A 13,807-nucleotide genomic window follows, 5' to 3' on the forward strand; every position below is an offset into this window, starting at 1 on the left:
GAAGTATTTCTTTTGATATCTCCACCAGTTTCTTTTAACTTCATATGATTGGCATAACACCACATGTGTCAATTAGCACACAGTTATTTATTGAAGCCTTAAATTCTTTCCTTAGCAGTAAATTATCGAGATTTGAAATTGCGTTGTTGTCTGATTTTTCAATTATTAAAAAGCGCTGATATTAAGTAGATGGCGCTCAATCCAAACTGTGTGTAAGTCTTCTGTTTATCGCAGTGTTTAATCGTGTGGTGTTTTGCTGTAATCAGTAAGGAAAGATGCAGCATTAATTAGAAATCTGGACATTCATATTTCAATAATTTTGAATAAAAAATAAGAAAAGACATTTCAAATACTTTTATTTGGCTTGGTGGAGGTGGTGAAGAATGAGTTCAGACCGTAGGAATAACGAAGTGAGTTGTCATTTGTGCAATATGAAACTTTTAAATAGGCGTGTTTTTAAGATGATGTTTTATGCAGTTGCACGATTTCTCGTGTTGTATTTTTAGCTGTGTTGTTGGCTGGTTTAATTGTTATTTTAGGCCTCTTTATTTTATTTCTCTATCATTCATTTTTACTCCCTGACAGTATCTTACGGTGTAGTAGACCGATGATGTCTACTACACCGCAAGTAAATATATAATGTCAGCATTTCTCTTTACGACTACGTAACTTTATTTATACGCACCGCATACGTAATACAGAGAGTGTTTTTTACATATTTTCAGTTAAAGGAATTTTATTAATTTCCAGTTTTTAATTTTCGATATTAAGCAAAATTTGTACCAGGCCTGTGGAATAATATATATAGTGATAATCCTACTTATGAAAAGATGGGATTATCATGAAATTATTTTTATTATAATCGATTACATAATTGGGATATTCTTGTTCTAGAGACAAAACATACGTTTTCAAGCCACTTAAGATCTTCATCGTCAAATGAGCAAGATGGTGATTAAAGAGAGAGAAGATCCTCTAGAAACTAAAGACATACTTGAACATCCAATCATTAGATTTCATCCACAGTCTGTAGGTTAGAAATCAGAGATGCTATCATTTGGTCAACCAATTTGGCATTATTTTATTAGTTTGATCCAATTATATTCTTTTTTATTATTTTATATTACTTATATAAAACATTGACAGTCTGTCTTACGTTCAGTTAGGCTTCCAGTTACAAGAGCCAAAACATATTTCACATAAAAAAAATAATTAAACCACCTGCATTGTTTTTTAAAGAAAAATACAAACCCACTAAAAAGATGATAATCTTTAATAAAATTATTGTATTTTAGAATCTGTTATGATCACTGAATGGTTCATAACTAGTGTATCATTGTCACAAAATTTACTTAAATTTTTTCTGTTTACATTCTTATTGTTTCCTCAATTTTGAATCACTGAAATGTACAGTTTTTGACCAGTTTGCCATTTATAGAAAATGTGTAATTACTATCATGGTATCAGTCAGACCCCTCTCCTAGCAAAATTTACTCATCTGCAGTTGAAAATATCCACCAGTTCCACTGGATTATTCTTGCTTGTTGCTTGACTTAAAGGTAACTTATAATTTGTATCAGTGACTTATTTTTAAATTTGTTTGGGTGGATTCTGCAGCATAAGAGCCAACATTAAAGTAAGTTTTATGGCTTACACATGTAACAAAATGATATAGAATTTATTTAAAAAACTGGAATCTATTTTATCCAATATTAGGTGGACATCATCAGGGAGATACTATGTTCAAAAGATGAATTAAAATAATGAGTTGTAAATCATGCATATATTAGCTCGTGTCTTGGTTACAGCTGAAATATATGACATTACACTATTGGAGTTCAAAGGAACAATTGTAGCAAGTTACATAGATTAAAAAATAAATAAATGAAATGAAATAATTATTAATTAAAGTTATGAATTCCCAAGTTTTGGGAAGTGATCACTATTAATTGTTCATAAGTTTTTTTAATTAATAATTATTATTATTTTTAATCTCTGCAACTTAATACAATTGTTTCTTTGAACTCTAATAGTGTAATATATACTTCAGCTGACTGAGACATGAGCTAATATATGCATGATTGATGGCTCATTATTTTGATTCATCTTTTGAATGTCTGTTTCCCTGATGATGGCCACATAGCATTGGATGAAATATATTGGAGTTTTTGAATAAATTCTGTATGATTTTTGTTACATGTGTAAGCCATGAAATATGCTTTAATATGTCTAGTGTACATGTTCCATTAAAGCTATTAATTAACAAGAGCCAATAATGATTAAATAGGATCACCTGAGAATGTAGATTGCAAAGTTTTTGAACAGGTTGATGAAATTATGGAAATATGGACTAGAAGAAAGAAAGAACACATGGTAAAAAGTAAATTTCTTAGATTTATAAAATTTATAAGGATTAACTATCATAGACAGCATTTGTTGTGGTGTACCATGGCCCTTCCTCAGAATGCTGGTGCTATTCAGAAGTCAGCAATCTGTTTAATAGATGACTTCCTCCCCATCCCAAAAAATATCTTCTAGTCACTTATAGATGCCGTTTCTGCATTATTATCATTTTCTGTAGATACTTTCCTGGGTGCTGCTCCAATTAACTCCAATTAACTCCAATTAAATGGTGTGGGGGGGAGCCCCCCCACACACCATTATTGAATCAAGTTCTCTTTCACTTCTTTTCCTGCATCTTCCTCTGTTCTTTAGAATAGCCCCCCCCTCCCCGCAAGGACAATGACTTCCAGCTGTTCATAAAACACAATTAACAGATTCCTTCTCTTTCCCTAATCACTCACCTACAAGCTGTTGTGTTATAGGCTTTGCAATCTTTTATATGTGTGGAATGAGTTTTATGTTCTGAACTGCAGAGCTAGTGATTTAGACAAACCCAGGAGGCAGCTTGGAGAGTGCCATAGCATAAGAAATTGCAAAAAAAAAAATTGTTAGTAGTGCAGTAAATGGTCATGGAAGTTATTTAAAGAAAGCACTGTCTGACTGCAGTACTCAGTGTCAGAAAGATAAATCAGGTGGCAGTTAAATGAATGAGTAGCATCATTAGTATGGAGCTGTAACAATGCTATAAAGGAAATACATAGTATCTCCAGAGAGTCAGAAGACTCATCACAGGAGATCCACTATTCACACAATACCTATCATACCTCTCCTTAAACTCACTCACTGACAAAACACTCACAACCTCTTCTGACAGCCCATTCACCACCCTCGAAGCAAAAAAAAAAAAAAACTCTAGTCCTAGCATCCTTGCTAACACCACAGTTTCACAATTTCCATGGGTGATCCCTCATTCTCTCCCTGCCATGTGCTGAAAAAAAGTCTTTTCAGTGATTCTGATTATATTGAAGAGAGTACAAAGGAAAGTGTTAAAAATGATATCAGGATTGTGGAATACTGATTATGAAGACAGATTGAGAATTTATAGACTGCAGACACTAGAAAACAGGAGAAAGAGGGGTGATATGATTGAGACTTACAAACTTCTGAAAGGGTCATACAGGATTTCAATTGATGGAATTTTTCAATTTATGGAGGGTGGGGAAGGACGAGAGGGCATCCTTGGAAGCTGAGAATGAAGGCTCCAAGAAGGGTGTGAGGGCTAGTTTTATCTCTCAGAGGGTGGTGTGCGTGATTGTAATGGATTGCCATTGGATGTTGTGAGTGCAAGCAGTGTGAATGAATTCAAGAATAAGTATGATAGCTGGTGTGTGTGTAGATGTGGCCTCCCTCGATGAGTCTCTGACTCCCTGGAGGTCTCACTTAATAATAATAATAATAAAATTATTATTATTAATAATAATAATTTTATCATACTATAATTAATAATATTAATTATTAATTATAGTATGCCATCTAATCCTATGACTATGTTTACATCGAGATTCTGCAATATTCTAAGCATTTTCATCATACTGATTACACTCAGTTTTCATTGATGATCCCTAGTTTTTCTCACATTATTCATGTAATTAAATATTTCTTCAACATCAATCCTATAATCCCCCCCCCAAGCAACTTCTGTCTATCATACTCCCCCACCTTTCTGCCAGTCAACTGACCTCTGTTACCCACAAATCTGTTGATCTCTCCCCATATGAAGCATCACACAAACCTGCCAGCATCATAGTCACTTGCCTCTGAATCTGCTCCAACTTGTTCACATCTCCAAGAAATTTATGATGATCCCTATTTTTTCTCACATTATTCATGTAATTATATATTTCTTCAACATCAATCCTATAATACCCCCCCCCCCCAAGCAACTTCTGTCTATCATACTCCCCCACCTTTCTGCCAGTCAACTGACCTCTGTTACCCACAAATCTGTTGATCTCTCCCCATATGAAGCATCACACAAACCTGCCAGCATCATAGTCACTTGCCTCTGAATCTGCTCCAACTTGTTCACATCTCCAAGAAACCCAGGTGACCAGATCTATGTGCAGTAATCCAGATGAGGCCTTATAAAATGGAATAATAACCTGCTTATCTCTGCATGTTAGGTGTTCTTCAATATGTGTTGTTTTAGCCACTTTTGCAATATTCCCTCTGAACTTCAGCTCCCCTATCTACCAGCACCCCCACATTCCTAGCTTCATCAGTTCCTGGAGTGCAGTTCCATCAATATGGTTTATATAGTTAGTGACCTTTTCACCCCAAAATGCATAAGCTTAAACTTTGCCACATTGAACTGATATCCATATAAGTAATGTACAAATTAAATATCAGTAGCCCAAGTACAGAGCTCTGTGCTTGTCACTAGACACAGTCCTTCTACAGGACTTTGCTCCTACTACTGTTTGATATCTCTCCAGCAGTTATCTTCTTATCCACATCATCTTCATGCCTATGCCATTTGCTGTAATTTATGTAGAGTTCTATGCAGGATCCTGTCAGATGGCTTTGCAAATTTTAACAATATTACCCTGTGGCCATTACCTTTATCCAACTCAACTGTCACTTTATTATACAAAGTAAGTTACCAAAGCATAGCCTACTCCTTCACAAAACCATGCTAACTTCCATACAGTATGTTCATTCCTATCAACCTATTCCTGAATTTTGTCTTTAACTTCATCTAATATCAACAGAAATACTCTTCCCCCCCCTACACATACACACACACACTTATTTGCTCTATCTGTCCTAAAAGTAACCTTCACATTCTGTGCTAATAATTATATCATCCTCAGTCAGCAATGCCTTGCTAATACCAATACTTTTTGGCCACTAGGAACTAACCAATGTCAAAAATTCCTCCTCCTTGTTCCTAATACTTCAGGAATTAGTATATATATAAATGATATAATCATCATCGGCTATAACTAACCTTATACTTTGTACTCACAATCCCATTCTTATTTACTTCCTCAGGAACTAAAGTCAGCATTTTCTCTCCAATCAGACAACCATTTGCTTTGTTTGTGCCTGCATGCACCCTCACCTGCTTCCTCCCTAACAACTTTAGTTTCCCTGATTTTGCACATCCAGTCCTGCTGCAGTCAGCGACACTTTTTATAAATTCCTAACACCAAATCCATTCAAGTGCAACCATATGCCACATGTCTTTTCAGTCATCACACTCACTGCACACATCCAGACACTGCACTCTATTTCTCTTACACAACCTAGGCATCGAGTCATATGGAATTATGGTCCTTCACAAATCACCTCTGTTGTACTGTCATACCTATCATACTGATATCTTTACACTCTTGCTACTGTCAGTGACTCTTTCATGTATTCCCTTATACCATACTTCTCTCTTTTAAGATCATTTGTACCTGCCAAAAGAGTCAACTCTTTCACTTTAACTTTTTGCATCATGATAGCATCACTAACATTATTAATCTTTGCATCTGGGAAACACGATTTTGTCATCCCCTCACAAAGTACTCCTCTTATCATTGAATCTCCATGCAAAATTCTCACCCTACTCTCACTATTATTCTTTGACGAGAATTCCTTTCTCTTCCTTTGGTGCCTTTCTTTCTTTATTTTCCCAGTAGCACTGATCACCAAATGTTCATTCAGTCTCTCAAGTTTGCGCTTCATCCTATGAAACACTACATGCTTCATAAGATGAAGCATGTAGTGTTTCATAGGATGCTTCTCTTTCATTACATCTAACTCTTCATACTTATAACATTCATGTTTGTATTTTTGCCTACACTAGCATCCTTCCCTTGCTTATCTCTAGCACTCATACATTGCTCTCATGTCATGTCTTCCCGCGATGAGTCTTCGGACTCCTTGGAGGTATCAGGAATAATAATAATAAAATTCACTCCTCATTCATATACTCTCACATTTTCTTTGAACCTTCTCATTCCTTTCTTACCATTGTACTTCACCCAAGCTTTTATTTGTTTTCTCACTCATGATGATATAGGGGTGGAAAGAAATAATAGGCTATCTTCACAGGTTTTAGAATCTACAGTAAAAGTTTGTGCACTAGTTCTTTCAATATAAAATAAAGCATTGACCAGTTCAGTTCAGATTTCTTCAAAAACCCTTCTGGATGCAATGACTGATTACGGTCTCCCAATTTCTCTATACTGTGCTGAATTTAATCTTGGAACTGAAAAAAAATTTGAAATCCCAATGCTAAATTTGTTGTCCTGAAGTGTATTGATAGAAAAAAATATCCTTATCAGATATCTAGTGATTACTTGACACAGTATTAGCAAGCACCCCCAGAAATGTCCTTATTCACCATTGTGGGACTACTGCTACTATCTTGATATAAAATTAACAAACGGTGAAAGAGGAGGCTTTTCAGATAAGGTGGTGACACTGGGCTCAATGTCTTGGGTTATATCATGAGTAATCTGAGTGCATGTGGAAAACTCAGGAAGTACAGAGCAGTGAGCTAATGCTTGACCATCTTCACATGTCCCTAATAATTTAAGATGAGGTTGAGTATCAACTAATTCAACAGTGATAAATATACTGCTTGTTATCTGGAATTAACAATAACTCCTTGATGTTCTGCATCAAGGGATTATGTTAATGTCAGCTTTTGTGTTAATGATGGTGACTGTTTCAGTTACTGTATGTTTTCCAGATGGTGATCCATCCACCATTACAGAACACTGACCATTAAAAATGCTCTGTCACACTAGTGTTTATACATTAATGAGGAAGGAGAAACTTAAGTTTTCCTTCTCTTGTGATTGACATTGCCTCCTCATTGACATCCTCAAGCTCTTCTACTGATATTAGCACTATGGCTCTTGACTTCACCTGTTCCTTTATATATTTATTTGAATCACGAAGAGATCTTCATCTTCTCTGAGGTCTCTTTCTTCTTGCCTTATAATGGTGGTGATTCTGTCCGATATTGTTTTTATTGTGGCCTAGTAAGAGACAAAACCATACTCCTGAGAGAGGATCATATTCCTCCTGAAGATGAGATTGACTGTCAACTAATCTATACTGGTAAGACTATAGTTCATTTATAACTGGAATTAATACAGCATCTTGGTGCAGACTGTCAGAAGATACAGACACATGTGATCCACAAGTTTACCTGCAGCCTCTTTGAAACCTGTAAAATTTAAACTTTCAGCAACATTAAGAAGTGTAGACAGCTGGCCCTGCAAGATGTTCACTTCACCCTATACATGAAATTCACCATCACTTTCAGATCTGTGTATTTTATTGTCATTGAGGTCACAATAGGACGATTACAAGCATTTTCAATAAATAAAAGAATGGATTACATGCAGATAACACTAAAGTTACACCTGCAAGAGCTTCCCTAGAAAGTGATGGATCAAAAACAGGTAACATATTATTCTTACTAAATAGCTTAAGGAAATTACAATGTACAATAGAATATATATTAAAATAAATTTTAATACACTTCCAATATTTCGGCAACGTCACGTTACCATTATCACAGGAACTTAAATACAAGACACGACGTACATGCAAGCACAACACACAGTAAATGAGGAACAAAGCAGGAAGCTATTCTTTCTCCTAAAAGTCCTGATGGTGCCCCCTAGTGGGCAATGTTGGTATTCTTGGCCGATTGGGCTGAAGGTCTTCTGATGTAGGTTTCCCAAATTTGGGGCACTCTCATGCAACCAAATTTGTTTAGGTTTGGATTGTTTCTTAAGGCTGAGGCTGATTCCATGAAAAGCCTTTCGTATTTGAATTTACTGTGGTGTATTATCGTGGCTTTTTTCCACCGTATTCTATGGCAGGAATCCAGCGCATGGTCTACAAGACCAGAGTGGCTGTATTGGTGAAACCAGTGTAGTCCTTGTGTTCTGAAATTCTGATATTGGCTGTCCTGCCTGTTTGGCCAAAGTAGGACAGCTTACAGCTGCAAGGGACTTGGTATACACCAGGTAGGTCTGGTGGGGTGAGGTTGGTCTTTAGTGGAGCAGATAAGGGATGCCAATTTTTTATAAGGTCTGTAACAAGAAGTTAAGTCATGTTTATTTAGGATTTTTGTAATTTTTTCTGAGGTGCCTCGGATATAGAGAATGGTGATGGATTTAGAGTAATCCTTGTTGCAGAGGGGGGGGAACTGTGGTTTATTGGTTTCAATATGTTTTGGATTTTTTTTGGGGGGGGGATAGCCATTGACTGAGAAAGTGTTGAGAATGTGGTTTAGTTCTGTGGCTAAGGCATTGTCATTTGAACAGATAAGTTTAGTCCTGTTGTGTAGTGTCTTAATGACTCCATATTGTTGCGAGGGTGGGTGGTGGGATTGTTGGTGAATGTATCCGCCTGTATGGGTGGTTTTCTATAGACCAAGAAAACCTAGGTTCCATCAGGATGGTGGGTGACTAGTGTGTCTAAGAAAGGAAGGCAGTTGTTTTTTTCTTCTTCCGGGGTGAATTTGATTCTGGGGTGTTGGTTGTTTAAGTGTGTTAGGAAGGAGAGGAGTGCATCGGAGCCATTTGGCAAATTAGCGAACACATCATCAGCATAGTAAAGCCATATGGTTGGTTTATGTGGGACAGAGTTTAAGGCTTTCTCTTCAAAAGTCTCCATATAAAAGTTGGCCAAGGGTGGGGAGAGTGGAGAACCCATGGCTGTCCCCTCTATTTGTTTGTAGAATTTTCCTTGCCAAACAAAATAGCCTGAGTTCATTGTGAACTGATATAGGGCTGTGATATCGGGAGGAAATTTAGCTTGGATTAGCTCTAAGGATTCTTTGAGTTTGACATTTGTGAATAGGGAGGAGACATCAAAACTGACCATTACATCAGTGTGTTTGAGTGTAAGGTTTTCTATGCTGGCTTTGAAGTGGGCTGAGTTTTTTGTGTGTGAAGGTGTGTTGCCAGTATAGTGTGTGAGGGCTTTGGCCAAATGTTTAGCTAGTTTGTATGTGGGGGGAATCAATGCCATCCACTATGGGATGTAATGGCACATTTTCTTTATGTATTTTTGGGAGTCCATATATACGGGCAGGTACATAAGGTAAGGATGGTTAATTAGATAGGAGTTAGATGGATGAGTAATATCATTAAGCACGAGCTGCAGAAGAAGAAAATGCTGTGGAGGGTATATAAAAAGAAAGGTGAACAGCAAATCCTTGAACAGTACAAAGCTCAAACAAGAAAGATGACCAGCATGACAAGGAAGACAAAATCATGAGAAAAATCTAGCCAAGCAGGCAAAGGGAAATCTCAAAGAGTTCTTTTGTTATGTGGCAAGTAAGAGGAAGATTGACTATGGAAGATTAACCTTAATGAGTGATGATGGTCACAAGGAGATAGAAGCAGAGAAAATAGTTGAGTTACTGAGTGACCACTTTGCAAGGGTATATCATCCTGGTGAGGTTACTGCTTTAACATATGACAAACACTGATGTGGGGAACAGAGGTGGATGAATTGGAGGTTCTTAGGATATTGCAAGATCTCAATGTAAATACAGTGCAGGATTAGATGGAATATGAGCTAGGGTTTTGCTCTGTACCTCCCATGATGAGTCTCTGACTCCACTGGAGGTCAGATAATAATAATAATCACTTCTGGTACGCTAGTAGAAATAAGCTCACCTTATGATGATGATGGTAAAGGAAGTAAACCAATTGTATAGTCATTCCCAAAAAAAGTTAGGACAGTTTTTATTTATTTATTGATATTGAGTTTCCTCCCTTTTTCTCCCCCATCCTTATTGGAGTGAGTTGAGCCCCCTCATGGGGAGTTAAGTATTTATGGCTGTAGATCTGTGTTTGTTCATGGGGCCGGTTTGCCTGCTTGCAGGATGAAAAACGCCAGATAAACTAGTGGAAAAACCCTACTGCCCGCGCCCAAGACCGGCTAACTTGGCTAGGAAAAAAAAAAAAAGTTAGGACAGTTTTTATTTATTTATTGATATCGAGTTTCCTCCCTTTTTCTCCCCCATCCTTATTGGGGTGAGTTGAGCCCCCTCATGGGGAATTAAGTATTTATGGCTGTAGATCCGTGTTTGTTCACGGGGCCAGTTTGCCTGCTTGCAGGATGAAAAACGCCAGATAAACTGGTGGAAAAAACCCTACTGCCCGCGCCTAAGACCGGCTAACTTGGCTATGGCTGAGGAAGATTCTCAAATTCCTCACGTCTTTGACGGGAATCGAACCTGGGACACTCCTTCCCCAGTCATATGGTTGCGAAGCACACAGCCACTAGGCTAACAGCGCAGACAGTTAGGACAGTAAGAGAGTTTTACCTACTCATGCATTGAAGGATTTTTATTTATACAGTCAAACTTTGTTATAACAAGCACAGATAATGAGATCACAGTTGTAATGAGCAAAAACCAATAATCATTTTAATTTAGGCATATTCCCATACAATTGCTCACTTTTATAAGAATACTACACAGATATGCTATTCAAATTTTTGTAACTGCAAACAATCTTAATTGCCCAGGTAGTTCTTGGGATAGACAAAAATGAAAGGAGTGACTTAGCTTTTATGGCCTGCATCAAATTATGGGCCAATTTATAATAATCTTGTTCGTGGGGACCAGTTCCTCACTAACTAGCTCTCCGGTGTCTAGCCTCCAGCCCTCTTCCCTCATCTTCCCAAGCACTGCTATGACTGTAAAATCAATTAAAAATGAATCCTTCAATCGGAAACATGTCTACTAAAAGAAAGCATCTCTCTGTTTTGACTGTTTACAAAAAAGTCAAAATTATTTGCGAGTTAGAATGTGGTGCAAAAAATGTTAAAGTGTATAAAAAATTTTCGTGGTCCTCTTTAACGGTATCGATAGCTGGAGAATAAACATGTTTACATATTGGCACTGTTAAATAGTATAACCAAAACAAAAAAAATTTAGAAAGTGTGAACTTACCAACATTAATGAAGCATTGCTTCAATGGTTCACTGCACAAAGAAGTGCTGGATTCTCAATAGAAATCTTGAAAGCTCAAGCAGAAAAATTTGCTAAGCAATTTGGATGCAATAATTTTGTATGTAACAATGGTTGGTTGGTTGGATCGATTTAAAAACCAACATAATGATGTTATGTTGGTTTTTAAAAAGCCTAATTGAAATCATGTTTATTATTAACTAGTATTGATTTTAATTATGGAGAAATAAACTGTTTTTTGTATTAAGTGTATGGTTTTAAAATTATGGACAAATGAATTGTGGTTAACTAAAATACTCTGTAAATCCTGAAGATACTGCAGGCACAAACTTTGTTTGCTTACACTTGGATAAAGAATTAAACCAAGAATATAATTTCTTGTCATCTTTAATCTATAGTATAACCAGTGGAAAAACCTCCAACATCTATCTCTAATCCAGAGTATTTTAGTAATAAGGTGTGACACCTTTTGGTTACTTGTATATGGAAATATGATTTCTGCGTTACTTTAATCTTGGTATCACTTTTGGGTCTGGCTTCCACTGATGGGACTTCAATAAAGGTTAGAACTGGTCTGGATAGTAACCCTTCCCATAATGCATAGTATCATACATGTCCATAGGGATATGTGCTTTGCATTATGGAATACTAAGGCAAGTGATGTGAAGTTGTTAGCCTCTATATACGAGTTGCCCAGTCCTGAAGATACTTCAGGTACAAGATTTGTTTGCTTACACTTGGATAAAGGATTAAACCAAGAATATAATTTCTTGGCATCTTTAATTTATTTACTGTATTTCAAGAACATTGTTTTTGTTCTGTAAAGCTTTATTTGATCTTCTTTTCTCCTCAACTTATTGCTTGGTGGGTAGCATGGAATATTGGTAGTATCTTCCATTTTATGCTATTAGTTTGACTGTTTGATGACTGCATCCATTTTTAATGTCATTCATGTATTGAGCTCTTGTTTTCCCTCTACCAGGCCTTCACTCATTCATTCCCTCAATCAAATTTGTGGCCCTGTCTTAGTAGGTGACCTATCATGGTGTTTCTCTTTTTTTTTTTTTTCTTCTAATGTATGTAGTATTGTTCTTTTTTCTTCCACTTCTTCATTTGTAGCTCTCTTTCGACCCATGTGATCCAACACCACATCTTGAATGCTAGAAGTCTCGATTTCTCTCTTTTTTGAAGATGTTCATGTTTCTAATCCATAGAGGACTGTACTCCAGACAAAGTTTAAATTAAAGTGCTTCTTTTTTCTCAGTGACATGCACTTTGATGTTAATAGTGTTCTTTTCTTGTTAAATGCCATTTTTGCTTGTACTGTTCTTATTTTCACATCTCTTTTGCTTCTCCCATCTGATGTTATTAGATTTCCTAGGTAGGTATTTGATATTGTCAGGAATTAACATATATGTAACTTGAGTTTACTGTTCTGCAATTACAGTTGAATTATTTGTCTTTTCTTAGGTACATTAAAGCAATAGTCATTTTCAAAGTTATAGGCATTTTTTTTTTATTTCACTACAATGGTAATCAGGTTTCATTACACCTGTGTCCTTGACACATTTAAGTATTAAATTACAGTAATTGCTAACAGTACATAGTTGTCATTAAATAGTTGATGAGGCATTATTATCTAAAATGACCTTGTCTTTGTTACTGATTCAGGAACCAAACGGTTTTCAAGAGAGAATCCAAAATGAAGTAGATACTGATGAAGAATTTGGAGACTTTGAAGGTTTCGAGGTATATTCATTAATAATTAAATGAATTTTTGCTGTCAATGATTTTCAAAGAGGTGTATTTTACTTCTAAAAAATCTTGAATCTTATAGGACAGTTATTATTTTCAAGAGGTTCATGAAATCACAACACTCAAGTGTGGTATAGATCTGTTTTAAATGTAATTGTCCCCTATCCCCTTTAAAAAAAAAAAAAAGTTGAACATCAAGCAAATTGAGTTTTACATGAATTCTTATGATAAAACTAAACCATCTTGAATGTAATAAAAGTCTCTTCCTGGTATACCAACAAAATATACCAGGAAACAGCATATACTAATGAAGTTGTACATGTCAGTAAGAGACTTTTATTACATTAACTTCACACAAGAGTCATAAAACTTGAAATACAACAGTGGCATGCATGAACAAGTGGTTTAGGAGAAAGGACAAAAGAATCTAACAAGTTTTTGAAATTCATTGAAAAAAACAATGGAAAGGCTGTTCCAAAGAACAATGATGGAATGAATGAAGGAGGATGATAAGTTTGGAGCAAACAACCAACACGTCAAGTGTTGGTTGCTTGCTTGCCTTCTTTTATGATTAGAGGAAGTGGGGAAATGGTAGTAGATGGTTTGGCAGGGCCATGCCCATGAAAGTACTTATTAAGAAAAGGATAATGCAGAAACAGGGCACCTACAGGAAAGTAACTAAAGGAAATCCCTGAAAGAGGAGGG

The 13,807-nt window shown here is 36.2% G+C and overlaps 1 protein-coding gene across 1 annotated transcript in view; it reads left to right on the plus strand.

The window, feature by feature from the left end:
• Positions 1 to 273: 273 nt before the first annotated feature.
• The window catches only part of LOC150105837 (uncharacterized), a 138,675-nt gene continuing 125,141 nt past the window's right edge, over positions 274 to 13,807 (plus strand). The window contains exons 1-2 of the mRNA XM_090393613.1: positions 274 to 410; positions 13,019 to 13,096. Coding sequence (XP_090249739.1) covers positions 384 to 410; positions 13,019 to 13,096 — 105 coding nt within the window. The 5' untranslated portion in view covers positions 274 to 383. The remainder of the gene's footprint in view (positions 411 to 13,018; positions 13,097 to 13,807) is intronic.

The sequence above is a fragment of the Typopeltis vanoorti genome, chromosome 6, assembly GCF_054136105.1.
Source record: "Typopeltis vanoorti isolate ZY-2024b chromosome 6, IOZ_Tvanoo_1.0, whole genome shotgun sequence".
In the NCBI taxonomy this organism is placed as follows: domain Eukaryota; kingdom Metazoa; phylum Arthropoda; class Arachnida; order Uropygi; family Thelyphonidae; genus Typopeltis; species Typopeltis vanoorti.